This window comes from Leuciscus leuciscus (assembly GCF_965113295.1).
Source record: "Leuciscus leuciscus genome assembly, chromosome: 7".
Lineage (NCBI taxonomy): Eukaryota > Metazoa > Chordata > Actinopteri > Cypriniformes > Leuciscidae > Leuciscus > Leuciscus leuciscus.
Genome location: NC_138731.1, coordinates 13,202,697 through 13,230,287, shown reverse-complemented (window position 1 = coordinate 13,230,287; position 27,591 = coordinate 13,202,697). Strand labels below are relative to the sequence as shown.

At 41.2% G+C, this 27,591-nt stretch overlaps 1 protein-coding gene across 4 annotated transcripts in view; it reads right to left on the bottom strand.

Annotated features, from left to right (window-relative positions):
• The window catches only part of galnt13 (polypeptide N-acetylgalactosaminyltransferase 13), a 128,438-nt gene that overhangs the window by 65,130 nt on the left and 35,717 nt on the right, over window positions 1–27,591 (bottom strand). For all 4 annotated transcript variants that reach the window (XM_082176156.1, XM_082176157.1, XM_082176158.1 and 1 more), the window contains exons 4-8: window positions 21,925–22,091; window positions 14,447–14,654; window positions 8,142–8,312; window positions 6,525–6,642; window positions 6,162–6,342 (exon numbers count right to left, since the gene is read on the bottom strand). In XM_082176156.1, coding sequence (XP_082032282.1) covers window positions 6,162–6,342; window positions 6,525–6,642; window positions 8,142–8,312; window positions 14,447–14,654; window positions 21,925–22,091 — 845 coding nt within the window. The remainder of the gene's footprint in view (window positions 1–6,161; window positions 6,343–6,524; window positions 6,643–8,141; window positions 8,313–14,446; window positions 14,655–21,924; window positions 22,092–27,591) is intronic.

The window sequence follows — 27,591 nt, the reverse complement described above, 5'->3', positions numbered from 1 at the left end:
CATATAGAGCTAATTTGCTACAATGTAATGAGTGATTATAATCAAGGTATTAATCAATATTTTTCCTTCTAAATATCAAATGAGTTGAATGACTTCTATGGAGATTTTACTTTGTTATAGAAGTTACCAGTGTGATTACTGAAATGTTCTTTTCATGTATTCTTTAAAGGGCACCTATTATGACCCTTTTCACAAGATGTAAAATAAGTCTCTGATGTCCCCAGAGTGTGTATGTGAAGTTTTAGCTCAAAATACCCAACAGATATTTTTTTACAGCATGTTTAAATTGTCATTTTTGGGGGCTCAGAAAAACGCGCTGTTTTAGTGTGTATCCCTTTAAATGCAAATGAACTGCTGCTGCCGGCCCAGGGGGCGGAGCCTCACGAACTCGCGCTTCAGTCAGGACAATCTCATCTGATAATATCAAAACAGAAACTCTCAGTAGCGTGTTCATTTTGACTCGGAGTCGGACAATAATGCCCACAACGCCAGAGAATACTGTATGGAGATTAAACATGTATAGTTTAGCTTAATTATGGTTATAACTTATTTGTCATCTGCTTTTATCCACTATTAATACAAGCCTGCTGTAGCAGACCTCGTCCGAATGATGACCAAAATATACTGATGAGTTCAATGAAGTTTATTGTACATCACACAAAAGATGAAGCGTTAGTTTTACTCCAGAGAATCACTGTAAGAACAGCTAAATAAACACAGTATAAGATGTGAGCATTAAAGTCTTATCCATAAACTCTCTCTCTCTCTCCCTTTCATTATCATGGAACATACACAGCGAAGTACACAAAACACTCGTTACAACTAACAGCAAACAAATATATACACACCTTTTCAGTCTGTGCTTAATAAACTGGTACACTGTAAATCCGTAAAACTATTCGATGAGCTGTCATAAAGTGCGCGCTCTCACTTTCATTTCTGCCGTGGTCAGTAACGTTAGTCCTGTCGCTCCGGAGAGTGTAATCTGGATCACGAACAGTTGGTACAGATCCATCCTCGAGTAAGAACGAGAGTAAATGAAGACTGATATGTTCATTCTGACATCCAACAACAAAACACCTCAATCGCTTAGGAGACATTCTTGTCTACAGCTGCTCAAGCATCGAACAATGGCGGACTGTGTCCAGCTCACTCAGGGTGGGTCTATGCTCAAACCGAAGTGTCACTCAACAGTCGTGGGAAGGGCCTGCGCAATTCTACGTCACATTGCGCTGAATCTGAGAACAGCTCATTCTGAGACAGTGCTTATGATTTATTGAGATTGTAAAAAAACCACTGGGTGGATTTTTATCATTCTAGGGTGGTTTTGCTCACACACTGCCAACACACATTTATGTTCAAACACCATGTAAAAGTGAATTTTGCATAATAGGTGCCCTTTAATGTCTGTATTTGATATCTGAATGAAGTAACAGTGCTTGTTTGTTTAGCCCGGCTTCCAGAAATGAAATAGGGACTTGTTTTGTGTTTGAGAAAGGTCTTCAACGTGTTAAACAGATAGGGGTCATTGAAGCCAATACTTTAAGGGACCATTTCTTTGTTAAAGCCTTACTTTCCAGTTAGACTAAAGTTTAGCTCTCCTTGAGAGAATGAACGCATTATCTTGATGTTTTGAGAGGACTCTCCTGTTTATAGTTAGAGCCTGGCCAAATCCAACCTTGGAAAAGCTGTGTGTCAGTGTGTGTGTTAGTCTTCTTGGTTACAAGTTAAGGAACCACTGGCATTATTGGATATTGACTGAGTTGTTGTTCTGGACATGCTGGCGCCCACCAACCCAAATCTACAACCTAAGAAGGTCACAACGTGCCTAACTTCAGGGTCCGAGTGTTAGCTGCCTAATCAATGGAGATATGCTTCAATCCATCTGTATATGTGTGGGAAATTACTATTCTTAGCCAATCAGAAACTGCAACCTGAAGCAAGGATGTATCTTAGACCTTGGTGTAGGGTATAACTGCTGTGATCTTTGTAACTGTAAACGTGGCGGCCTACGGACTCCTGTGTGAGTCTTGAAGCTGACTTCTGATGAAACTGCAAACTATCTTCAGTAAAACTTTTCTTCAATTTATTATAATTCTGACTCCAGGTCTTCTTTCAAACATCTGGTCCTTGGGTCCTAGACTGTTAACACTAGTATCTGTAAAACCGCATTTTTCCATCTTAAAAATATATCTAAATTACGTCATATTCTCTCAATGACAAATGTGGAACAATTAGTTAATGTGTTCATGACATCAAGGCTAGATTATTGTAATGCTCTTATGGGTCGTTGCCCTGCACACTTAATAAACAAACTACAGCTGTTCCAAAATGCTGCAGCTAGAGTTCTTACCAGAACCAAGAAGTATGATCATATTAGCCCGGTTGTGTCAACACTGCATTGCCTCCCTATTAAACATCGTATACATTTTTAAATATTGCTGATTACTTACAAAGCACTAAATGGTTTAGCTCCCCAGTACTTGAGTGAGCTCTTAATGCATTATAGTCCTTCACGTCTATTGCAATCTCAAAATTCCGGCCAGTTGATAATACCTAGAATGTAACATTTAACATGCTAACTGAGACTTGTAGAGTCTGAGATGTAGCTCTTGGGTTTTTTGAAGTTTCTCTGAACATTGCACAATCTGACCTTGGGGTGAATTTGCTGGGATGTCCACTCCTGGGAAGATTGGCAACTGTCTTGAACGTTTTACACTTATGAATAATCTTCCTCACTGTAGATTAGAATGATGGACTTCAAATTGTTTGGAAATGTGCTCTTTTCAGATTGATGGGCAGCAACAATTGCTTCTCTATGATCATTGCTGATGTCTTTCCTCCATGGCACTGTGTTAAAACACACCTGAATGCTGCAAACCAGCAAACAAAAGCCAAAACTTCTGATTGTATAGAGTTGGTTACTCTTGCTGATGATAAATTAATCAAAGTCATTTGATTAGCAGTGCCTGAATAATACGTACCCTCTTAATTCCTATGGAAGCAGTAAGAGTGTACTTAGTTTGACACACATTGCTTCTCCGTTTGAGCCAAGTTTTTGTTAAATAAACCATGACGCGGTGTAAAATGTCATGTGTTGATGAGGATGTATTTACCTAATTGTAAGACTTGCCAAGGACCAGATGATTTTTTTATGTTGTCCTGATACGTAAAACCATAAGTAATTATGAAATTACATATAAATATGTACTAAAATCCTACTTAAGTGGGTCAAAAAGCACTTTTAAGTAAATATAATTGCATTTAACCCTCTGAGGTCGGCAAACGCGCCCCCGCGTTTTGCTGGATTTTCTTCACATTGTAGTACAATAAACTTAAATTACTCCGTCATTTATGGTTATACAGAAAAAAGAAATATAAAAAAAGAATCTGTGATATTTCTAATCAAGTTTCAAATCAAAACATTGTGCTTTTGTAAAATAAAGAAAATAAACAGGGTGTGCGTTCTGCCTCTCCGTCGCGGTGAACTTTTTTTTCTTGAGCACGTCTATAAACTGAAACAAAACTCAGCGAATACTTGTCACACATTTATGAGCCATATACCTTTATACACATTTAAGTGTGTACTTTTAAATGATCGGATTCAAACTGAAAACAAATATTCTCTGTTTAAGTAATTTGTATAAAACCGACAGGATGTCCAGTATCTCAAACGCTTGCTAATTACTTTTAATTCGAACACGCCCACTCGCGCAAAAGTGATTCACATGCAAATCGTCCACATGGAACGCGAACGCCCTCGTTACCTCAAACACAAAACACCCAAAAACTTCACAAGTCTCTGCTTTTCGTCGAGTTTGGAAGACACGTCTGAGCTTACATTGGATTTACCCCCAGAAGAAGAAGAACGCGATTTGAAGACAAGAAAGATGTAAGGTAAGAAATTCTTACTTATTAGTTTATGGTATTGTTGCATAAACTTCACATTGCAGTTGAACTGTTGCTAGATATATGGTGAATATTATACTATTTAGACCCGTGTTTACTGTTAAATACTGTTTGTGGATATCTGCTCAAACATAGATATGTATAACCATAATGTTTAATATTTTGGAGCGCGATGGCGTTTGAATGTATCATATTTTGGAGCGCGCTGTGGGTTTGAATGTATCATATTTTGGAGCGCGCTGTGCGTTTGAATGTATCATATTTTGGAGCGCGCTGTGCGTTTGAATGTATCATATTTTGGAGCGCGCTGTGGGTTTGAATGTATCATATTTTGGAGCGCGCTGTGGGTTTGAATGTATCATATTTTGGGGCGATTGCGTTTGAAAGGAAAAATGCACCAAACATTAGGCTTTATGTTTTTACTATTATCTCATTTCATATCATCATAACGAATGGAAACATTTGAAGTAACATAAGATAATCAATATATGTTTCTCTAGCATTGTTACTGAAATCTTTTGGAAGGCTGCTATAGGTTATTGTTATAATAAGAAACATTTGTGAGATATATAAGAAACATGTGTGTGTGTGTGTGTGTGTGTGTGTGTGTGTGTGTGTGTGTGTGTGTGTGTGTGTGTGTGTGTGTGTGTGTGTGTGTGTATTCTCTGAATTTTAAAAAGCAATTTTAACCAGAAAAATCTAAAATGTATTCCCAAAATCGTGCAGGCCTAGTTTCTCTTGATACCAGTATGTTCACTTTTTTTCTTTTCTTTCAGGGACCAGATGCAACTGAGTCCTGCTGACTTCAACATTCACATGAGTCTCTGTACATGAACATGGTAAAGTGAAAATCAAACACCTTGGAAATGAAAGGTATGTACAATGTTTTTAGGAATGGCACAAAGGTCTCTGTCTTTGGATCATTGTTTTCAATGTGCTCTTTTGTCATTTGTTGTGTATTTTTGGATTATGTTGTGTTGTAAATAAATCCAAACAATCTAAAAGCCATTATTTTTTAAATCTCCTCATTCTTTGTGCAAGGTTGCTCTGAATGACAGGGCCTGATCGCTCCTAATAGGGCAGTTAGGGGAGTGTCTTTGTCTTTCTCAGGTGTTGAAGGCTTACATATTCATGAGATGATCACGCCTCTTCGCATATGGCTCTTCACACAAAACACGTCTTAGAAATTTTAAATCAATATATTGTCTTATCTGAATGAGCCGTCAGGGTGATTTTCACATAGTTTTGGAGCAAATATTCTAGGCTACGTGATACAATTTTCAAAAGTCTTGTGAAGAAATAATCAGTATGGGTTTCATGGCCTTATTTCAGTGACAATTTTTTTTGGTATTATCACAAACCACGCATAAATGTCATTATCTCAAAACTACAAACTTTTACATACATGCTGCTGATATATTATTGTAGCAGAGTTTGTGCTAAATACAGTGTAATAAGACTTTAGCCATGACAATGTCACAAGTAACAGAAATAAGCACAAATGTCAGAGCATGTCAGAACACCTCCAGGGCCAGAAAACAGCTCAGACCTCAGAGGGTTAATATATATTTAAACTATATATATATATTTTTTTTTTATTAATTGTAAATAACATTCAATTAAAAGTCAGAAATTACTGAATTATATTCAGTTATATCTGATCAAATATATTACTTCCGTAATAAGTACTCTTTTTAAAACTATGTTAAAGTGTACTTATTTTTCACAAGGGTCTTTAAGAAGTAAACTTGTGCTGGTGGGCAAGAGGAAGAAAAAGGTACAAGGAAAATGAAAGAGGAAGATAAGAGGAAGTGTGGTGAAAGAATTGCATTTGAATAAATTTTGTCTGCTACTATTCCTACTGTCTGTGTAAGCTTGAGGAGAGCTGTGTTTGTGTCAGGATATAGAAAGCAAATAAAAGACCACAACAATGGCCCAGGAGGCTGAACGATAAGATAATTGCAGTCTTTCACAACAACCATGACCACATGTGCAAATCAACACGTTACTTATAGAAAACATCTCTGTAAAGACAGCCATACCTCATGGTGACACTAATAAAGACCTGTGAGAACACGATTACTTCATAAAATAATTGGGTACGTAGAATTGTGGCATCATCTTATTTTCACTTTTACTTTTAGTTGTGTTAGAAAGTAGTAGAAACAACAACCATTATCAAAGATCACCAAAGATAATGCGATGGTCCATGTCAGTGAAGTGTCATTTAAAGATTTCCTGAAGAGTGTTACCTGGTGAGATGATGTAGAAAAAATCTTTGAACTCGTCCATCCAGACTTCAGCAAGTCGTCTGTTGTTCTTATTGATCACCTGACCAGTTCCACCAGGGAAGCTGTATGGTGTGGCCTTCCGGAATACATGCCCTACATGAGAACATGTAACTATCTCTAGAGATCCTCCACACTGCCAGATCTATTTTCACACATACAAAAGGAATGAAATCAGAATGGTTTTAAAAACTGGTTACATACAATTACAGTAAAAAGAGCATTACGAAGTGTATTTATGAACATGGATATAGCATACCAGAACAGTATGATTATGTGAGACATTTATGACCCTTGCTGGTGTTCTTTTTAATATCTTAAACTTACCCTAAAAGACATTTCAAGATTTTCCCCTCCCCATATGTCCATTCCTGAGTCATAAGTGCCGATCTCTTCAAAATAAGTTCGGTCAATTGAGAACAGACCTCCTGCCATCGTGGGAGTTCTGTGGAAAAGATTAAAACAAAAAAGCATTAAAATAAAATCTGACAGTGTTTATATATGTATGGTGACAATAGCAAGGTTAAGTGATGTGAACCCTTGTATACTGTGTAAACAATTTAGAGCCCACAGAAGACTGAAAGACTTTTTTGACTGCAAGCCAATGATGAAATGTCATCAGACGACAGTGTATTTTTTTGTTGTGGGTGTCTCAATTGGGATATAGGATATGCAATTTTTAGAGAATAACTATAGGCCCTATTTTAACGATCTAAGTGCATGGTCTAAAGCACACGGCGCAAGCACACTTAAGGCGTGTCCGAATCCACTTTTGCTAGTTTAACGACGTCGGCAAGCCCAGCGCATGGTCTAAAAGGGTTGTCCCTGTTCTCTCAATGAGTAATGGGTGTGTTTTGGGCGTATCGTGCAAAAAAACAATCAGAGTGTAATTTCCCATTCCCTTTAAAAGCAAAAACAAAAGAAATGTGGGTCCCATAGCCAAACTATTCAAAACATCATTCAATGTTGTGATAATCGTAATTAATAATCACAATTACAATTTCAAGGGAATAATCAACAATTATCATTTTTGTCATAATCGTTCAGTCCTACCTATTAAAATAAAATGTTAATGCATTTGACATTAATTTGTGTTTTACTTGTTTGTTTATATCCATAATTAATTGATACCTGATTCACTTACAAGAATTTTTGGCTAAAAAGTCACTGAATCGATTTCAAGTCACTGAATCGTTTCGGATCGTATCGTTCTAAATGAACCAATTTAGATCCTTGAATCGTATCGACAACCATGAATCGTGAATCGAATCGAATCGTTGTTAAAACGAATCGTTACACCCCTACTTGTAACCAATCAGGTCAACGCATGATCGTCAACGAATGGATCTCGGAGCTGGTGTGAGTGAGTGGGGGCGGGGCTCATTTGCATATTCATCAAACCGCGTATACTAAATGAGGCAAGGGTAAAGTTACATTCAAGCTATTTTAAGGCATGACAGATTTTTTTTTAAGGATTTTTTTATTTTTTATGTCATTTTAGTGATCAAAGGTGAGTTTTAAGGGACAAAATTATTGATTTTAACCGTATTTATGTACATGTTACTGCAGTATCCTTCACTCATGCAGAAGCAGCAGCGTAGTAGATCTAGTTCTCTAAGACTAAGCCAATGTACATTTCATTCTTATCAATAAATGCTGTTTAAATCTATTCCATGAGTTGTCATTATTGAACAGGTATAAAGAGTTGACAATATCAGATTTGAGTTTTACATCTTACTTAATGGTTAATTAAAAATCGGCAGTCCTGCAGTGACAGCAACTAAACCAACTAAACCAAGTGGGAGAACATGCAAAATAGCAGGGTGTTCAAATACTTATTTTCCTCACTGTATATATATCAGTGCCATTTGTGTACAATTAACAGGATACCAAACTTACATCATTTTATAAATTTAGCATATAATTCAAAGGAAATGTTATTACCTAACAGGAAGGATCCGGTCCCCCTTCCGTCGGTCCATCTCTCTCTGAGGAACTGGATACCATCTGAAGTTGAGTTTCCAGTTGAATCCCCCATAGGTCATATCTGAGCCGGCCATATACTCAAATGTCTCATCACTGATGACATCAATGATAGGGCAGACCACAGCTCTCCTAGAATGTCAAACAAAAATAACCCATTCACCTTCAACAGGGTATCAACAAGTTTCTATTTTTTTATATAAACAATTTCAGTCATATACCAATCAATGATGATGATGATAAACAAGACATGAAAAAGCTAAAAAAACACAAGCCAAATTCATGGACATATTTTTAACAGTTCCTTTTCACTAAGTTCTACGAATTTAGAATTAAGAACTTAGAACTAACCCTAACTTCTGTAGGCGACAAGAGACTCTTTAATATTATGACTTTTGCAGCATGGAAGAACATTCTTTTGTAGTGGAACACTATGAAAGGCTAGCAAAACATTTTAATAGAGTTAACACCACTGGAAAACCATTCATGTATAATTCACTTTATGGGCTCAATCATTTACCCTGAAAAATGCAGCGCCAGGCACGACGCAAGTGTTTATTGCTAGCTTCAGCCCAACGCAGTTATCATTTTCACGTCCTGCGCCACATTGCTTAAATAGCAAATGCATTTACGCCCATGGGCATGCTGGTCTGAAAACGCCTCGGTTACGACTGTAACCTCGGTTCCCTGAAGAGGGAACGAGCGTTGCGTCGAGTTTGACGCTAGGGGAATGCTTTGCGTGATGAAGTCTTGAAGCACATGTAAAATCAGCCCAATGGCGTGGCGGAACGTCAGATGCGGGTGATGTCACGTACCAGGAAACTATAAAGCCTGCTTGAAAACCAGAGAACAACAGCTTCGTAAAAGTCTGAAGTAGCCGCTGACAGGCATGAAGGAGATATGGCAAGGTGACGCAACGCTCGTTCCCTCTTCAGGGAACCGAGGTTACAGTTGTAACCGAGGCGTTCCCTTTCAAGGGAACTCGCGTTGCGTCGAGTTTGACGCTAGGGGAACGTCTATACCAACGCCACCATAGCTACAAATGTCTGTCCTGTGTGAAATCATGAAGAGCAGCACTAGGAAGACAGAACATGAGACCCTGGTGTAGAGTCCAGGTCCAGAGAGTAAAATCTGACGAAAGTGTGCGGTGAGGACCAGCCCGCCGCATCACAAACGTCCTGAAGTGAAACTCCTGAAAGAAGGGCCTTAGAGGCCGCCATACTCCTAGTAGAATGGGACCGGACAGCCATAGGAGAAGGCTGTCCGGCTGCTTCATAAGCAAGTGAGATGGCCTCAACCACCCACTTGCTCATCCTTTGCTTAGACACTGGAGATCCCTTGTTAGGGGAACCAAAGCACACAAATAATTGATCACTTTTACGCCACAGGGCAGCTCTGTGGACATAAGCATCTAATGCCCGGACTGGGCAAAGCAAATTATTAGTCTCCTGGTCCGCATTCTGAAAGGGAGGAGGACAGAAGGCCTGCAGTATAATAGGTCTGGCCACATTAGTGGGGACCTTGGGGATATAGCCCGGTCTTGGATGCAGAAAAGCTTTCACCATGCCCGGAGCAAACTCCAAGCATGACGGGGCAACCGACAGTGCTTGGAGATCCCCTATCCTCTTAAGAGAGGAAATGGCTAGGAGGAACAGAGCTTTCAAAGTTAAGAACTTCTCGGGAACCTCCTCCATAGGCTCAAAGGGGGCCAGGGAAAGGCCTTGCAGCGCAATGGACAAATCCCATGGTGGCACCCTAGAGCGAACTGCAGGCCTCAGCCTCCAGGTGCCACGAAGGAAACGAGATACCAGAGGGTCCTTCCCCACAGACATTCCACCCAAAGGAATGTGGTAAGCACCTATGGCCGCCACATAAACCTTTAAAGTGGACGGGGTCAGACCTGCAGTGAACCGGTCCTGCAGGAACTCCAGCACTGTACCAACTGGGCAGTTAACTGGGTCCAACCGACGGTCACTACACCAAGAAGTGAATACTCTCCACTTCAGGGCATAAAGTTTCCTCGTGGAGGGAGCTCTGGACTGTAGAATGGTCTCAACAACCTCAGTTGAGAGACCTGACTCTGTGAGCTGGGCCCCCTCAGAGGCCAAGCCCACAGGTTCCACAGTTCTGGCCGAGGGTGAAATATCGAGCCCTCTGCCTGGGACAGAAGGTCCCTCCTGACGGGTAGCTCCAGAGGAGGCCCGTCGAGGAGCGACACAAGATCGGGAAACCATACTCTGCCCGGCCAGCGCGGGCTATAAGAAGCAGGCAAACCCGGTCCCTGCGAACTCTCTCCAGAACTCCCGGGAGCAGAGCAACTGGGGGAAAAGCATACAGACGTAGCCTCGGCCACGTCTGCACCATAGCATCCAGTCCCAGAGGAGCTGGATGCGTGAGGGAGAACCAAAGTGGACAGTGAGACGTCTCTCGAGACGCAAACAGATCCACTTGCGCTTGGCCAAACTCCCTCCATATCAGCTCCACCACCTCGGGGTGGAGCCTCCATTCCCCGGGCCTCAGCCCCTGTCACGACAGAGTGTCTGCTCCTATATTCTGAGAGACAGCAACTTCCCCTGGGACCACAAGAGGATATGGCGTGCCAGATAGCATAATGGGCGCGAGCGCAAACCCCCTTGGTGATTTATATAGGCGACTACCAAAGTGTTGTCCGTATGTACTAGCACATGGTGTCCCCTGAGATCTGTGATAAAGCTCCTCAGAGCCCGGAAGACAGCTAACATCTCTAGGCGATTGATATGCCAGGAACGATGATGGTCTTCCCACAGACCTTGAGATGAGCGACCCTCCAGGATCGCTCCCCAACCCGTGAGGGAAGCATCCGTCGTTAGCAGTTTGCGACGACAAGGAGCTCCCAACACTGGGCCCTGGGACAGGAACCAAGGTTTCTTCCACATAACCAAGGCACGTAGGCATCGCCGCGTGACCTTGATTGTGCGAAATGGGTTGCCCCTCGGGGAAAACCCCCTGGTCCTGAGCCACCACTGCAGGGGCCTCATGTGCAGTAGTCCAAAAGGTATCACGTTGGAAGCTGCTGCCATGAGACCCAACAGTCTCTGGAACTGTTTGACAGTGAGTAGCTGGCCTAGCTTTGCACTTTTCACAGCTGCAAGGATGGAATCTACACGTGGCGGTGACAGGCGCACCTGCACCCCCAAAACACACACATTACTCATTAAGAGAATTGGGACAACCCTTTTAGACCATGCGTGGAGAACTTTTTTCCCATCATTAAACTAGCAAAAGTGGATTCGGAGTTGCGCCTAAGTGCGGTCTAAGTGCACTTGCGCTGTGCACTTTAGACCATGCACTTAGATTGTGAAAATAAGGCCCTAAGACAGTCACAACAGTCTTCTCTGCCAGTCTTTGATACATTTCCATGATGCATAAATATGGATGAAAAATAATGACAAATGTATTTGAAACAAAAAAACATGCTGAATTTCACTAATTGAACTGCATTAACAGTGCATGCATTTTAATGTATGTATTTTCAGGGCTTTAATCAACAAAAATACACCTACACTGTAAACAATTTCTAACCCTCCCAAATCAAACATTTCAAGTGAACGATAACATCTACATTTTTCAATTGGCCCAAGTGAAATTCTTGTTGCAATGGTCTGTTAACATTGGCTCAATGAGAAATAATACGTCAGACTAATTGAAAAATTTAAATGTTATCGGTCACTTGAAATTTTTGACTTTCAGTGTAAAGAAAGCTCAAACGATCATACCACCCTAAGATCCTGTATTCAAGTGAATTTCAGGTTTATCAATCTGATAAGATTTCAGGTCCTGATCAACCTGTCTGGATTTATTTAACAAATAATGCCAGGCTGACTGCACATTATCCGTTATGTAGCAGAATTATCCCAAATACATTTCCAAAAAGAAACTGTCCACATTGTAGATCATGCTTCCATATTAATTGGATTAACACCTCCAGCTCCAGCTTCAGCAACACTAGACTGATTCTGATCAATGCAAACTCAATGCAAAAACCGCAAATGACCAACTCATCCTTTACTGCTCAGTGATTCGGCCAGACTTGGCAGTACAAATCTTTAAAGCAAGCAGCACACAACACATGCTTGAAAAGAGAGGTTTCCGGTATCAAAGAAGTGGCACACCAGAGCATGAGGCTGAGTGACACAGCTTCCAAGAATGTGAGTGTCTAAGAGTGTGTTCTTGTTAGAGTAACAGGATATTCGCAGTAATGTAATTCTGAATCTATATTCTCTACCTAAATCAGTATGAACGTAATAAAGGTCATTTTACAAATGGAGGACACGTCACATTTACTGATGGGTAAAAGGATTATACTTTGAGAAACCACAAACTAAAGCAGCTGGAAAGGTAAGCATTCAAAGCAAGCAAAATAAGCAGTAAAACACATTTTTACCTAAGTTGAATAGGTAAAATTTTAATTGAGTATGTTTCTGTGGACTTTCACCTAAACTTCTAAACATGTACACCCTTTCCCTACACTTCTACATTACACCACAGAAATCACTGCAGTTGCAAGTGTACTGTAAGTACCTAGTGGTGCAGTGTTTCTTGATCAGGGGACTGAACACACTTTTAAGGTGGCTTAAAATTATTTAAAATGAGACAAAACATACTTTAAAATAAGCTTAAAAAAAGTCCCGATGTAAGCTGTTTGATAACTTCCTGAAGTTATTGAAACTTCAGGAATTATGGAATTTAATTACTTAGTACTATATACTGCCATTCCTAGTTTCACGGACAGTCGCTCATACTGTTAAGGATGCCCACCCCTTGCCTCATCAGGCAGATTGTTTAGCAGCTTTGGGATGGAATGTCATCTTTAGCAGCTTTGGGATGGAATGTCATCTTTAGTGCTATGGACTTAACTTCTGGTTTTTATAACCTCGTAATATCTGAAGAGGACAAGAAGTTCACTGCCTTCATGACTGCCATGGGCCTGTATGAATTCAACAGTCTACCTCAGGGGCTCTGTAACAGTCCAGCCAGCTTTATGCAACTCATGACCAACATCTTCGGGGATCAGAAATTCCTCACTCTGTTATGCTATCTCAACGATCTTCTTGTGTATGCTCCATATGAAGAACCAGCCATCCAACGGCTTGAGCTTGTGTTGTGAGACTCTAGATCTAATATTATCACATGGAATCAATGTTGACACGAGACTAGAGCAGAGCGATGACATCTCAGATCATTATCTAGTCTCGTGTAAACTTCAATTAGCCAAGGCTGCAAGGCCGACTCCGTGTTACAAATATGTTAGACCTATCACTTCTAAAGATTCCTTTATTAATAATCTTCCTGATCAGTTTCATCATCTCAGCATCCCAGAGAGCTTAAAAGAACTCGATGTTGCAACAGAAATGATTGAATCTCTCTTTTCCAAACAGTGGCTAAACTAACGAAAAATAAAGCTTCAAGCCCAGACGTTTCCAAGCAGCACAGCAGTAATGACTTTATGAACTTCTTTACTGATCCTACATAATTAGTCAATTACAGGCCGATCGAATCTACCTTTTCTGTCAAAGATACTAAGGCAGTATCCTCTCAACTATGTTCCTTTTTAGAAATGAATTATATCTGCAAGGATTTTCAGTCAGGATTTAGACCGTACCATAGTACTGAGGCAGCTCTCATTAGAGTCACAAATAATTTGCTCTTATCATCCGATCGTGGTTGTATCTCTCTATTAGTGTTACTCGATCTTAGTGCTGCATTTGATACTATCGACCACAACATTCTTTTAAATAGACTCGAAAATTATGTTGGCATTAGTGGAATTGCACTAGCATGGTTTGAATCATACTTATCTGACCGTTATCAGTTCGTAGCAGTAAATGAAGAGATGTCTTATCGATCAAAAGTTCAGTATGGCGTACCACAAGGGTCAGTACTAGGACCGTTGCTGTTCACTCTGTACATACTACCCTTAGGAGATATCATTAGGAAGCATTAGTTTTCACTGTTATGCTTATGATACTCAGCTCTATATTTCTTACGCCCTGACAAAACGTACCAATTCACATAATTAACGAAATGCACAGCTGATATAAAAAAATGGATGACTAGTAATTTCCTACTAGAGATAAAGTGTAATCGGTAAAATAATGTGAATAACACCGGAAGCCTCGCACATTCAAGTTAATCATGGCAGTGCCCACTCTCAGGATAAAAATAAGGTGGATAGAATTCAAAGTTCTAGACTCAGGAATATAGTGTTGTCTGCAGAGTACACTCACCTGTCCTCTTTGATTCGGGCCAGCAGTGGCTCTAGCCACCCTATAGTGCACTCACAGTGGGCGTCCAGAAAGGTGATGACCTGCCCTCGCGTGGCAGCTGCACCCCTCAGCCGTGCTCGAATCAAACCGGATCGCTGTTCCATCCTCAAAATTCGGACTGGAACCTCCAGAGTTGCAACATAGTCCTCCAATTTCTTCTTTAGAAAATCTGGAAGAAGAAGAAAAAAAAGATGATGTCATCTACATAGATGAGTCATGGTGGACAACACATGAAGAGTTTGGTTCCAAAACGCAATAAATCCATTTTGATTTCTTGTCTTTACCAAGAAAGTGGCAAGATGAAAACCACTATTTTCTGTTTCAAACTTTCACATAGCATTTTTAGGTTATAATAACATAAAAAATTCAAATCCAGATTTAGATTTTCAAAGATTTATTATAAAAACTGTTCCGATCCGATAACAAAATTAAACAGGTTCTCCCCACTCTGTGAAACACCCACTGGGAATCCTGTTGAAAGTGCCCTAGTTATTGGTGATTCTATTACAAGGAACGTCAAAATAGAGACACCAGCCACAATAGTCACATGTTTGCCGGGAGCCAGAGCGCCTGACGTCGAAGCAAATTTAAAAGTGCTGCCTAATGTTAATCGTAAATTCTCTAAGATTATTACTCACGTTGGCACTAATGATGTTCGACTTCGCCAGTCGGAGAGCACTAAAATTAACATTAAAGAGGTGTGTGAACTTGCAAGTACGATGTCAGGCACTGTAATTTGCTCTGGCCCCCTTCCTGTTCGCCGGAGTGATGAGACACTTAGTAGATTGTCCTCACTCAGTGGCTGGCAAGTTTTTGGGGTAGACCTGACCTGTTGAAAAGAGATGGTATTCATCCCTCCTGGGATGGTGCTGCTCTTCTCTCTAGTTATATGGCACATAGTCTTAGAGATCAAACATGACAATCTGGGGCTCAGGTCAAGAAGCAGAGAGACTGGCTAAAGCGACTGTCTGCTAGCTGTCTCACGTCACTGAGGTCAGATAAGTCCCATCACATAGAGACTCTTTCACCTAGATATCATCACATAGAGACTGTGTCTGTTGCCCGAACTAGGAAATACAAAAAAAAGCAGCAGAGCGATGACATGTTCATTATTTAATCTCATGTATCCTTAATTTAGCCAAGGTTGCAAAGCCGACTCTGTGTTATAAATGTGATAGAACTATCACTTCTGCCACTAAAGATTACTTTATAAATATTCTTCCTGATCAGTTTCATCTCGTCAGCATCCCAGATAGCTTAGAAGAACTTGATTTTGCAACAGAAATGATTGACTCTCTCTTTTCCAGCACTTTAGACACAGTTGCTCCATTGCGATTAAAGAAGATTAAAGGAAATAGTCCAACACCATGGTACAATGAGCACACTCGGGCCCTAAAGAGAGCAGGCAGAAAAATGAAGCGTAGCTGGAAGAAAACAAAATTATAAGTTTTACACGTTTTGTGGAGAGAGAGCACGATTGCGTACAGAAAGGCCTTAAACGTACAGTATGGAATTTTTCGCCACTAGGGGTCGCTAACCTATTTACAATAACAAAGGCGTAGTTTGATGACGCAACATTTGCTAAGAATTATGGATCTTGTCGTCAACGTCAAGCCGACCGATCTAATCTATGGATCTAATAATGTTTATGGATGACTGAATACATCGATGCTTTTATCATGACTGTGATATGAAGCAGTTCGGGATTGCTAAGCGACAGCTATCAGCTCCACACGCGACGCGATATGGACATTTCATTCTACCGAACTAACGTTACACGCGAGTGCAGAATTACTACTCACAGTCACAGGTCAGTTTATTAGACAAATTAAACTTGTGAGGTAACGCAGCGTTGTTTCACTTGGTCTACCATTACACTATCACACTAAACTGCATTTGAATGTGTTGAAATGTATGTGTTAGTTTGTCTGTATGAGACTAGCAGTAAGCTAGATCAACATTAGAATAACATACAGATCATATTCTAACATTTCATCATGTTGAGCTATATAACATTGATTAGTTTTATGTAAATGTGCTCACCTGTTTAATAAAGTACATGTAGAAGCGGTCGAAGTCTCGGACGTGGAGCTCTCGTTTATATAATGTCTATGGGAGCTCTAGGCATCTCGAAAACACCGCGCTGATATTGATTCTCGTTTTAGTTCTCCTTTTGTATCCAAAGTCTGCTTGCCATGGTCCATAATGTTTGAACAAAACAACAACAGCGTGCAGATAGACATTGCGAACTACCGTCAGTCGCTTTGGTTACTATCTGAGGGCTCTCTGGTTCATAGCTCTGGTTGCCATGGCAGTACGAGCGGAAACCAGGGACAACACGGATATGACGCCATTGACGGCGACAAAACGGAAATAAAGAAACGGGACGTTTCTCGAATTAAATTACAAATTTCTCCTGGTTTGAAAGTTGTTGGAAACAGTCGGGATAATGTAAGTACACAACTAAAAAAAATATATAACATAGATATAGTGATTTTTGCTATTTTTAAAGCAAAAAAGTTACATATTGTGGCTTTAAAGCTACACTGTGTAACTTTTTAAGTTGATTCTTAGCAAAAAAAAAAAAAAAACACTTTGTTCTATCAAAAGTATATGTGCTCATTCATGTGTAATTACTTCCACCAACTAATAAAGTATTCTCGTAAGCGTAAAATCTGCCATTTATAATACATACGAGCGAGTCGCTCGAATGGCGGCAGCCATGTTGTGCCTCCATCTTGAAAATACATTCGCCAAAGAGGGACATACCTGAAAATTCAAGCTTCGCCCTTCGCGTTTTACACTCAGTGACACCGTGACGAATGTGAGGGGGAGATTACTTGCGACTGCTGGCAGATTTGAAAGATTGCTGAAGATGGAGGACCACGCCTATTTTCAAGGACATATAGCAGAGTCGCCAAGGAAGCGAAAGAGAGAATTAAAATGTCAACGCTACAGGCAAATCAGCAAGACCAAAGTCAATATTGGAGTAACTTTTCCCAGATGGAAAGAGCTAATGAGGAGCAAAGATTTTAAAATGGACACCGAAGTTGCCTGCTTTCTTCTCGACAGGTAATTCAGCCTATTTGTGTAAATTCAAAGTTTTATAGTTGATTGTCTAACCATAGCATGTTTGAGCATAACAGCAGAACGACCTCTAGTGTAACTTGCGTTACTTTTCCTCGCGTCGATGTTGAAAAAGTATTGTTTACCTTGTAAAATGAATCTGTGCTGCGACGGATCACAGGTGATGAATAGTTTTAAAGACGCAATTGGACGAAGTCGAACTGGAAGCCATGTTAATCTTGGAATAATACGGCCACCGTAGGAATTAAAACGCCCTCGGAATTGAAAGGAACAGAAACTAATATTCACTGGGTAGTCATATACAATTTCACCGCTAGATGGGGGAAAATATCACACAATGTAGCTTTAAAAACTGCTAGATCTGCTTATTTTTCAACACTTTAAGAAGAAAACAAACACAACCCTAGGTATTTATTCAAAACAGTGGCTAAATTAACAAAAAATAAAGCTCCAACACCGGACGTTTCCAGACAGCACAGCAGTAATTACTTTATGAACTTCTTTACTTACAAGATTGATAATATTAGAGAGAAAATGTTAACTATGCAACCGTCTACTACAGTATCGCATAAGGCAGTGCATTGTAGTCTCCCTGAGGAAAAATGTCATTCATTCATTGCCATAGGAGAGGAAGAATTGTCTAAACTTGTTAAATCATCTAAATCGACAACGTGTATGTTAGACCCTATACCGACTAGGCTTTTGAAAGAGATGCTTCCAGAGGTCATAGATCATCTCCTTAATATCATTAATTCATCTTTGTCACTAGGATATGTACCGAAAACTTTTAAGCTGGCTATTATTAAACCTCTTATTAAAAAACTGCAACTTGATCCTAGAGAATTGCTCAATTACAGGCCGATCTCGAATCTACCTTTTCTGTCAAAATTAATAGAAAAAGCAGTATCCTCACAATTATGTTCCTTTTTAGAATGAAATGGTATCTGTAAGGATTTCCAGTCAGGATTTAGACCATATAATAGTACTGAGACAGCTCTCATTAGAGTTACAAATGATTTTCTCTTATCATCCGATCGTGGTTGTATCTCTCTATTAGTGTTACTGGATCTTAGTGCTGCATTTGATACCATCGACCACAACTTTCTTTTGAATAGACTCGAAAATGATGTTGGCATTAGTGGAATTGCACCAGCATGGTTCAAATCAAACTTATCTGACCATTATCAGTTTGTAGCAGTAAATGAAGAGATATTTACATGGAATTAGTTTTCACTAATTCGTTTTCACTGTTATGCTGATGACATTCAGCTCTATATTTCTTCGCGCCCCGACAAAACTTACCAATTCACAATATTAACGGAATTCATAGCTGATATAAAAATTTGGATGACTAGTAATTTCCTACTACTTAATTCTGAAAAAGAACAGAGTTTCTAATTATTGGGCAAAAAACTTCTGCAACCCAGAATACTGTCTAACAATTGATGGCTGCTCTGTCAAGTCTTCGTCATCGGTTAGGAACCTGGGTGTGCTCGTTGATACCAATCTTTCATTTGAAAGCCACGTTTCTAGCATCTGTAAAACCGCATTCTTCCATCTTAAATTATATATATATATATATATATATATATATATATATATATATATATATATATATATATATTACAACATATGTTTTCAATGAAAAATGCGGAACAGTTAGTTCATGCGTTCATGACCTTAAGGCTAGATTATTGTAATGCTCTACTGGGTGGTTGCCCTGCACACTTAATAAACAAAGTCCAGCTGGTCCAATACGCAGCAGCTAGAGTTCTCACTAGAACCAGAAAGTATGCCCGTATCAGCCCGGGTTCTGTCAACACTGCATTGGCTCCTTATTAAACATCGTATACATTTTTAAATATTGCTGATTACTTACAAAGTACTAAATGGTTTAGCTCCCCATTACTTGAGCGAGCTCTTAACGCATTATAGTCAAGTCAAGTCAAGTCACCTTCATTTATATAGTGCTTTTAACAATATGAATTGTTTCAAAGCAGCTTTACAGTGATACTAGGAAATTACAGTAACAGAGATTGTTTTGGCTTTACAGCAGCTCTAGGATAAAGTTATTGTCCTGCTAAAGTTAGTTTTGATTGATTGATTCACTTCCGTTGCGAAGATCATTAGTTATTAACTTAGAGGCCGCTAACACGACACCATTCTAACAGAAAACCCTCAACGCGCTCCGCGCTTAAATGTCATTTAATATCTCAAACACACAAATACTGACAATTTGTATGTATGATTTATGTATATATTTACTTATTTATTTAATGAGTGTGGCTCATAAACTGTGGTCTGGCTCATGGGGGGGGTGGCGCCCTAGCGCCCTCTATTGGCCAGCCGCCCCTGATTCAGTTATCTATGTGCAAACCTACGCAACCTCTGCGCAAAACTCTGTGCCAACAGCGACGTCGCGCACATGCGCATCACGTGTTCAGTCCATAGATATGCGCGTTTGAATATATATGTGAGCTGGCATGTATCCTTCTTTACAAATCAACCCTCAACAAACTACTTGTCTGGCCTTAAAAAATTATAATACAGAATTATTTATCGCGTCCGCGTAGCCACGTGGTGACTCTGTACAGAGGTAAAGGGAAGGGAAGGAGGCCTTCACAGGGCAAAGCCTAGTTGACACTTAAGGACTGTGTCGTCGGCGTGTCCAGGTGCAGGTCCTTCTTCAGATCTGGATACAGCCTGGATCCGGCGGACTGCGGTAAACCTCGGGATAAACAGAGAGACTAATATTAGCGTAGACGCCATCCTTCTTATGATGTAACAAGTACATCAGGATTTATGATAAGTGTTCCCGATTCCGGCTGACCTAAACTATGCAGCCTAACATTGATTTATAGAAGTCTATAATGTGTTTTGTGTATACTAGGCCAAAGAGATGTGTTTTTAGTCTAGATTTGAACTGACAGAGTGTGTCTGCTTCCCGGACAATGTTAGGAAGACTGTTCCAAAGTTTTGGTGCTAAGTAGAAAATGGATCTATCGCCAGCAGTCGATTTTGATATTCTAGGTAATATCAACTGGCCGTAATTTTGAGATTGCAATAGACGTGAAGGACTATAATGCGTTAAGAGCTCGCTCAAGAACTGGGGAGCTAAACCATTTAGTGCTTTGTAAGTAATCAGCAATATTTGAAAATGTATATGATATTTAATAGGGAGCCAATGCAGTTTGGAGTCCTTCACGTCTACTGCAATCTCAAAATTCTGGCCAGTTGATAATACCTAGAATATCAAAATCAACTGCAGGTGGTAGATCCTTCTCCTATTTAGCACCTAAACTTTGGAACAGTCTTCCTAACATTGTCCAGGAAGCAGACAATGTTTAGTCAGTTTAAATCTTGACTAAAAACGCATCTATTTTATCTGGCATTCATATAGAACATTATACATTTCTATTATTCAAATCAGTTAAATGATTATTAGGCTGCATAGATTAGGTCAGCCAGAACCGGGGACACTTCCTATAACACCTGATGTACTCGTTACATCATAAGAAGAATGGCATCTACGCTAATGTTAGTCTTTCTGTTTATTCCGAGGTTTACTGAAGTCAGCCGGAACCGGGCCGTATCCAGATCAGATGGTGGACCTGCGCCTGGACCCATCCACAACGCATCCCTGAAGTGCCAGCCTCATCAGCCCTGTGAAGGCCTCATCGACACGACAACCATCGGCACTGATCCTCAACAAACTCGTCTCCATACCGGCGTGATGACTCCGTCTTTCTGGAACTGGATAAATATTCTGAATGTTCTGATCCAATCTGACTTCTAACCTGTAATACTGCCTGAATCATAATCATACACTGTTCGTTCGTTGGCCAAAGGAGAACTGGCCACCGACTGAGCCTGGGTTCTCCCAAGGTTTTTTTCTCCATTCTGTCACTGATGGAGCTTTGGTTCCTTGCCACTGTTGCCTTGGCTTTTGGCTTGCTTTGTCGGGGACATTTAATATTCAACAATATTATTGATCTGCCTTACTTAAGGTGGACGATGACGCAATTTTCTTCTAGAAACAAACTTTGTTGTATTATTTTCATGTTATCACTGTGAAGCTGCTTTGATACAATATGTATTGTAAAAAGCACTATATAAATAAAGGTGACTTGACTTGAAATTTTTTTTCTTGTACTTTTGTCAGTTAACAAAATGAACAAATCTCAGATTCTTGATTTTATTACATTTTACAAAATGTCCCAACTTTTCTGGATGCGGGGTTGTATAATTGCACAAAGTTATTCTGCCATTGACTGCTAGTGTGATACCAAAGGAACTACTCAACATGGAAGTATAATTAATATAATCAGTAAATTAAGTGATGTGATTAGGACCTCTCTCGCTGGCATCATCCACCAGTAGTATCTCAAGCAGCAGGTGTCTGGGCGAGCGGTTTATGGCGCTGTGTACGGTTCTTAGGAGTGTACTCCATGCCTCATTATGAAACACGATCACAATGCTGGTGTTTGGAAGGTCATCGGGGTATGTCTTCGTCTTACAGCTGAGGAATAGACAAGAACAGAAAAATGTTTAGACGGAGTCAAGTCAGTCAGTTTTATTTTACCTTTCACAATACACATTGTTTCAAAGCAGCCTAACAGACAATTATGATGTTAATGTTGATGAAATGTTAATATCTTTATTCCTTGCATTTAGCACATTAGAGCTGGGTGATAAAATATAGATTACATTTTGTGGCGATACAAACAATCAAGCTGCCAAGATTTGCTATATAGTACTGTATATATTGCTTTGCGTGAGTGTACTGAAACATGCAGGTAAACATAAGGGTGGGCAATAATATAGTTTACATTTTGTGACAATATAAACATGCAGATGAGATTTGCTATTTATGGGTTATGTTGTGTGTTACTAATTAGTAATGTGGTGACAGGACAAGACTGTTTCCTTAAGACCATAAGGTTAAAATTGCAATAAAAATTTAAAACATTGTTATGGTCTTTGAGTATATTGTGCATCATTCTATCATTTTGTGCATAGCTTTCAAGGCACATTTTTCCCAGGTTGCATTATCTCTGACAATGATAGTGAACACTGATTTCATACAAACACAAAACCAACTCCTCTTCAGCAGACTGGGAAATATATGTTGCTTGCAAACTTTTAATTAGAATACATGACTATTGAACGGCTCTCAATAAAGAAAGATGATTTTTGCAAGAAACATGGTAATTATGATATCTAATTATCTATCAAGCAAGATATAATATCTTATATGATATGTGATATGATATGATATATCTCTGCGTCAAATACCTATATTGAAAATAGCATGAAATGGTTCTCTTCATACAGTAAAAGCCAAAATCACTTCAGTAATAGAATCTGGTCTTTCTCTTCCATAAAGTGTATAAAAAGGACTATATCAAGCACTTGAAACAGGACTGACAAGTGTATTAAGCTGCTGTCTTAATGTAGCCACATTTTCTAGTGGTCTAGCATCACCAAGAGATTCTAAATAAAGCATGAAACTGCACTGGAGATGGAGTGAGCTGAAAAACAGAAAGAATGAAAGAGGGAATGAAAAGAGATAGATGAGCAGCTAGGGAAGGAGGTTTCTGATTCTCTTTGTGTGCACAGACAGGATGGGGGCAAAAGGGTACAAACTGGAGACAGATTACAGATGATGGCATGCAACATCTATCTATGAATACCACAGCGACTCACAGGAGATTTCTGCTGTAGGCAGTGAGTGAATTGCACAAACAATAGAGCTGCTGAGTTATTTTACTGCAATATTATACCAATGTTGTTGCTCTGGGAGACAAATTGATTTAATATCACCCCAAGGTTTTCTTACATGTTTTCTAAAGTATTAATGAATAGTGCTTGCTATGGCAAGCCTCACTATTTCTATTGCTCACAGATGCGATTTAAACAAACCCATAACCACAAAGTATTAAACTTGAGCATGTAACTCGTTCCACACTGTGGTATTGGCATAATTGATTCCTCAAATCAAGCAGCTTGTTGGCTATTCGTTTTGTAAGTGATCTGACATTTTCAACAATTTCGTTGTCCAGCTGACAATTTTCACCCGGTAGATGATAAAATAGCAACTATTCCACAGACTTAAATTTAAGGAGAGACCCAATCAATATATCTGTTGAGACCATCATTTCTAGACTTGGAGGTGGGCTCTATTAACTTTGGGTGGTAAGCAACCATCTACCAATGATCTTTAATTGCCAAGAAACACATAGTAGCAAGCTTAAAACCACTCAGAATAACACCTTAGCAAACTTAAAGCAAGCACCACTGACATTTTCTTCAGGAAGTGTACAAATCTAGTTGTTCTCCTCCCTCTTTCTTTCTCAGTGCAATGAAAAAGGTCTTTGTTTACGGAATCCAAAGAGCCATTCGACTTACATAATGAAATCCCAGAGAGCTGTTAGAGCAAAACATGCCACATTCATCTGGTGCATTTGAGTTATGCCACTGTTCAGCATACTGAAGGATGTCACCCCTCCCTGCATTCATTGATGTATGATTCTCTTGGAAGAAGCATTTGCTCTGCAGTTTACCAAAGATATGGCATTTTTGTTCTCCGTTTCTTCCCATTTGTTTGACTTTAATGCTTCATAAAAATATTAAGGGAATGTGTAGTGACAGTTAAATGCTTCAGGAAACTACTGTACAATAAAAACTCCAGAGCTTTTACAATTATAAATAATAAGAATAATATCAAACAGTAACTGAACAATATGTGTTGATCCTTACCACCTATTCTTGTTGAAAGTTAATTAAAAAATATCTCATGTCATGACAAAATGGATATTTAAAACATTTTAACTCAATTAAATAATTTAAATCTAAATATCTAAAACAGACGGACAGATGTTGTCAGTACATATTAAACGTATTGAACTTAAAAAAATCTAAACTTCCATGTTTTCCTTTATTTTGTCATCTAATTGGGCTTGTGTATTTTTGGTTGATATTTGCGTACAATATATCAGCTCAACTAACTAACACGAACACAACTATCTAATCAATTCATAATCTTACCCCATTCTCCCAGAATTTAAAAAAAAAAACTTTTACCAATGCCATGACAAATTCCCTATTGATGATTATGTAATCATCATGGACCAATAGAAGTTTGAAGGTGTTTGACAGCCAGCGCAAAGTTTGGTCAGCTGTTTGGAACCACCGAATCAAACTCCTAACGAACTTTGCTATGGCCAGATTTAGTTCAAAATGGGGCCTTGTATTAGTCACACCTGGGGCCTTGTATTATGAAATTTTGATGAGTGGTTCATGAGAAAAAAATCACATACAAATATTATTCTTAAACTGAAACTGTTTCATTGTGGAAAGTCCTTGAGGCTAATTTGTTTCCATGAAGACAGGGACTCTCATGTGAAATTTTAAGTGTCCAACTCAAACAGGCTAGTGAGGCTGATGGAAAATGTAACTATGAATTTCGAGGTAACCATTCATCTAATAAATGCACAAAATGCAACTAGCCACAGAAATTCAGTGTCTGTAGTTCTCTTACGAGAGGTCTCTCGTACTGCGTAAGATATCTTACGCTAGGGGAAAATCCTTTTCCGCGAGATATTGAAGCCCAAAATTATCCTTAATTTTGTAATAATGCAAAACGCGTTGCAGCAGCAATGCAGACATAGGCGAGACAGCTCGCGCGCCTATTGGCTGCTCTGCGGCAACTGCAGCAGCCTATCGAGCGAGGCCTGGCGTGACGTCAGACCCAATCAGGGCACTTCGCGCCCGCTGCGTCATGTCCCGCCGAAATGGGCGTGGTCTAGGCCTATAAATATCGCTCGCAGGCAGCTATTATCTGATTTTTCATCCTTCAAGCGAAGCACATGCATCGCTGGAGCTGGATTAGAAGCCGCGCCGTCGAGAGAGAGCACCTTCAGCGGGACGAGTCACTGAAGTCGCTGGCCGCGCCGCCTTCCTGCTGCGCTTTCCGGCGCTTATATCCTTCTCTTTATTACTCTGTATTTGTGTGTGTGTGTCGCCGCCGCGACACACATTCTAAAAGAGCTAGCGTCTTTTTAAAGATGCCTTCCTGCGGCTCGTGCAGAGCCACACTCAGCGACGGGGACCGCCACGTGATCTGCGTTTCCTGCCTGGGTGAGGAACATGCAGCTCTCGCGCTCGCTGACGGCGGATGCCCTCACTGCGAGCTGATGGCAATGGCGACTCTGAGGACTCGCCTAGCCGTCTTCACCGAGACTGCTCCCCCGCCCGCCGCGGCGTCGCGCCGTAAAAAGCGCCGTGCCCAGCGGGCCCCGGAACCCTCCCTCAGCCGCCAAAGCTCGCCGGTTCGCCCGCTTGCTTCCCCGGCTTCGTCTGTATCGCTTCCTGACGGACAGCAGCCGCCGTCTGCCGCCGCTTCCGTTGACATCGCGGATGAGGAAGCCCTGCTGGGAGAGGATGATTCCTGCTCTATCCTGGCGTCAGGCAGTGAGGATTGGGCGGGCTCTGAGGACCCCGCACCCCCTGCCCGCACGTCGTCAGGCAAGAGAGCTTCCATTGAGACGGAACTCATGCGAGTACTCGCACAGGCCGCGGCGAGCCTCGGCCTCGAGTGGTCTTCGCCTGAGCAGCCCGCTCACAACCGGCTGGATGGATTTTTCCTGCCTGGGGAGCACGCTTCGCCTGCATCCAGACCGGCGCCTTTTCTTCCTGAGTTACACGAAGAAGTCGCCAAGTCCTGGAACGCCCCCTATTCTGCTAGAGTGCGTCCTGCTGTTTCTTTGGCATTCTCCGCCGTTGACGATGCCAAGAACAAAGGATACCTCTCGCTGCCGCCGGTTGAAGAGGCGATAGCGGCCCACTTATGCCCGCCCTCCGCTGGACGGCGCGCTAAGCCGGCCCTGCCCTCTAAAGCTTGCCGCACGACGTCAAGCCTGCTCCGCCGCGCTTTCTCCGCCGCCGGGCAAGCTGCGTCAGCGTTGCACACCATGGCAACGCTCCAGATCTTCCAGGCCGATCTCCTCCGTAAGCTGGATGAGGAAGGACCTGACGCGATCTGCGTGCCGGACTTAAGGAGTGCCACGGACCTCGCTCTTCGTGCTACTAAGTCCGCAGCACAAGCCATTGGACGGACTATGGTTTCTCTCACCGTGTCTGAGAGACATCTTTGGCTGACGCTCTCGGAAATGGCCGAGTCTGAACGCACCGCGTTCCTCGACGCCCCGCTTTCCGCCACAGGCCTCTTTGGATCCTCCGTCAAGGACTTCGCGGAGAGATTCGCAGAGGTACAGAAAGCGTCTCAGGCTATGAAGCACTTCCTCCCGAAGCGCTCCAGCTCTGCAGCAGGCCGTGCGAAACCGTCTGCTCAGAGCTCACAGCCACAGCCACCGTCCACTGCCTCCACTTCACAGCGCCGCCAGGCCAGAAGCGCGAGACCGCGCTCCCGCTCATCCGGTCGCCGCCCCGCAGGACGTGGCTCGCGACCTAGGATCACGGTGAAGCCCGAGGCCCCGAAGTCGTCCTAGCACGGCTAGGAAAACGACGGTGTTCCAGTCCCGCTGCGGCCGGACTCACACCAAAGCTATTCGCTCGTCCAGTTCCAGAAAATGTGACTGTTCCAGTGTTTTCTGCAGCCAACAAGTCGGTTCTGTCACCCGCTTGCCTGCACACAAATGCCGTTTTCACGGCTACCCAGATAAATCCCCAAAAGAGTGTATTTTCTGGTGTCCCGGCCACGGCCGATGGTGTTTCATGTGTAGTAAGAATGCCCACTGCCCAGTGCCCATCCCTACACACAAGCACAGCCTATCACACAGGGCTCGCGCACATAAAACCGACTCAGATCGGTTGCGCTTCAAACATGGTGAACGTGCCCACTACCCAGTGCCCACTAACACCACGTTATGCATGTCTCACGGTTTCTGTAAAAACGAAACCAACGTGCACTCGCTTCACGCAAGCGAACGATGCTTTCGGTGTGATAAATGTGCCCGCTGTCCCGCGCCCACATCCACACATAGACATGACAGTTCCCA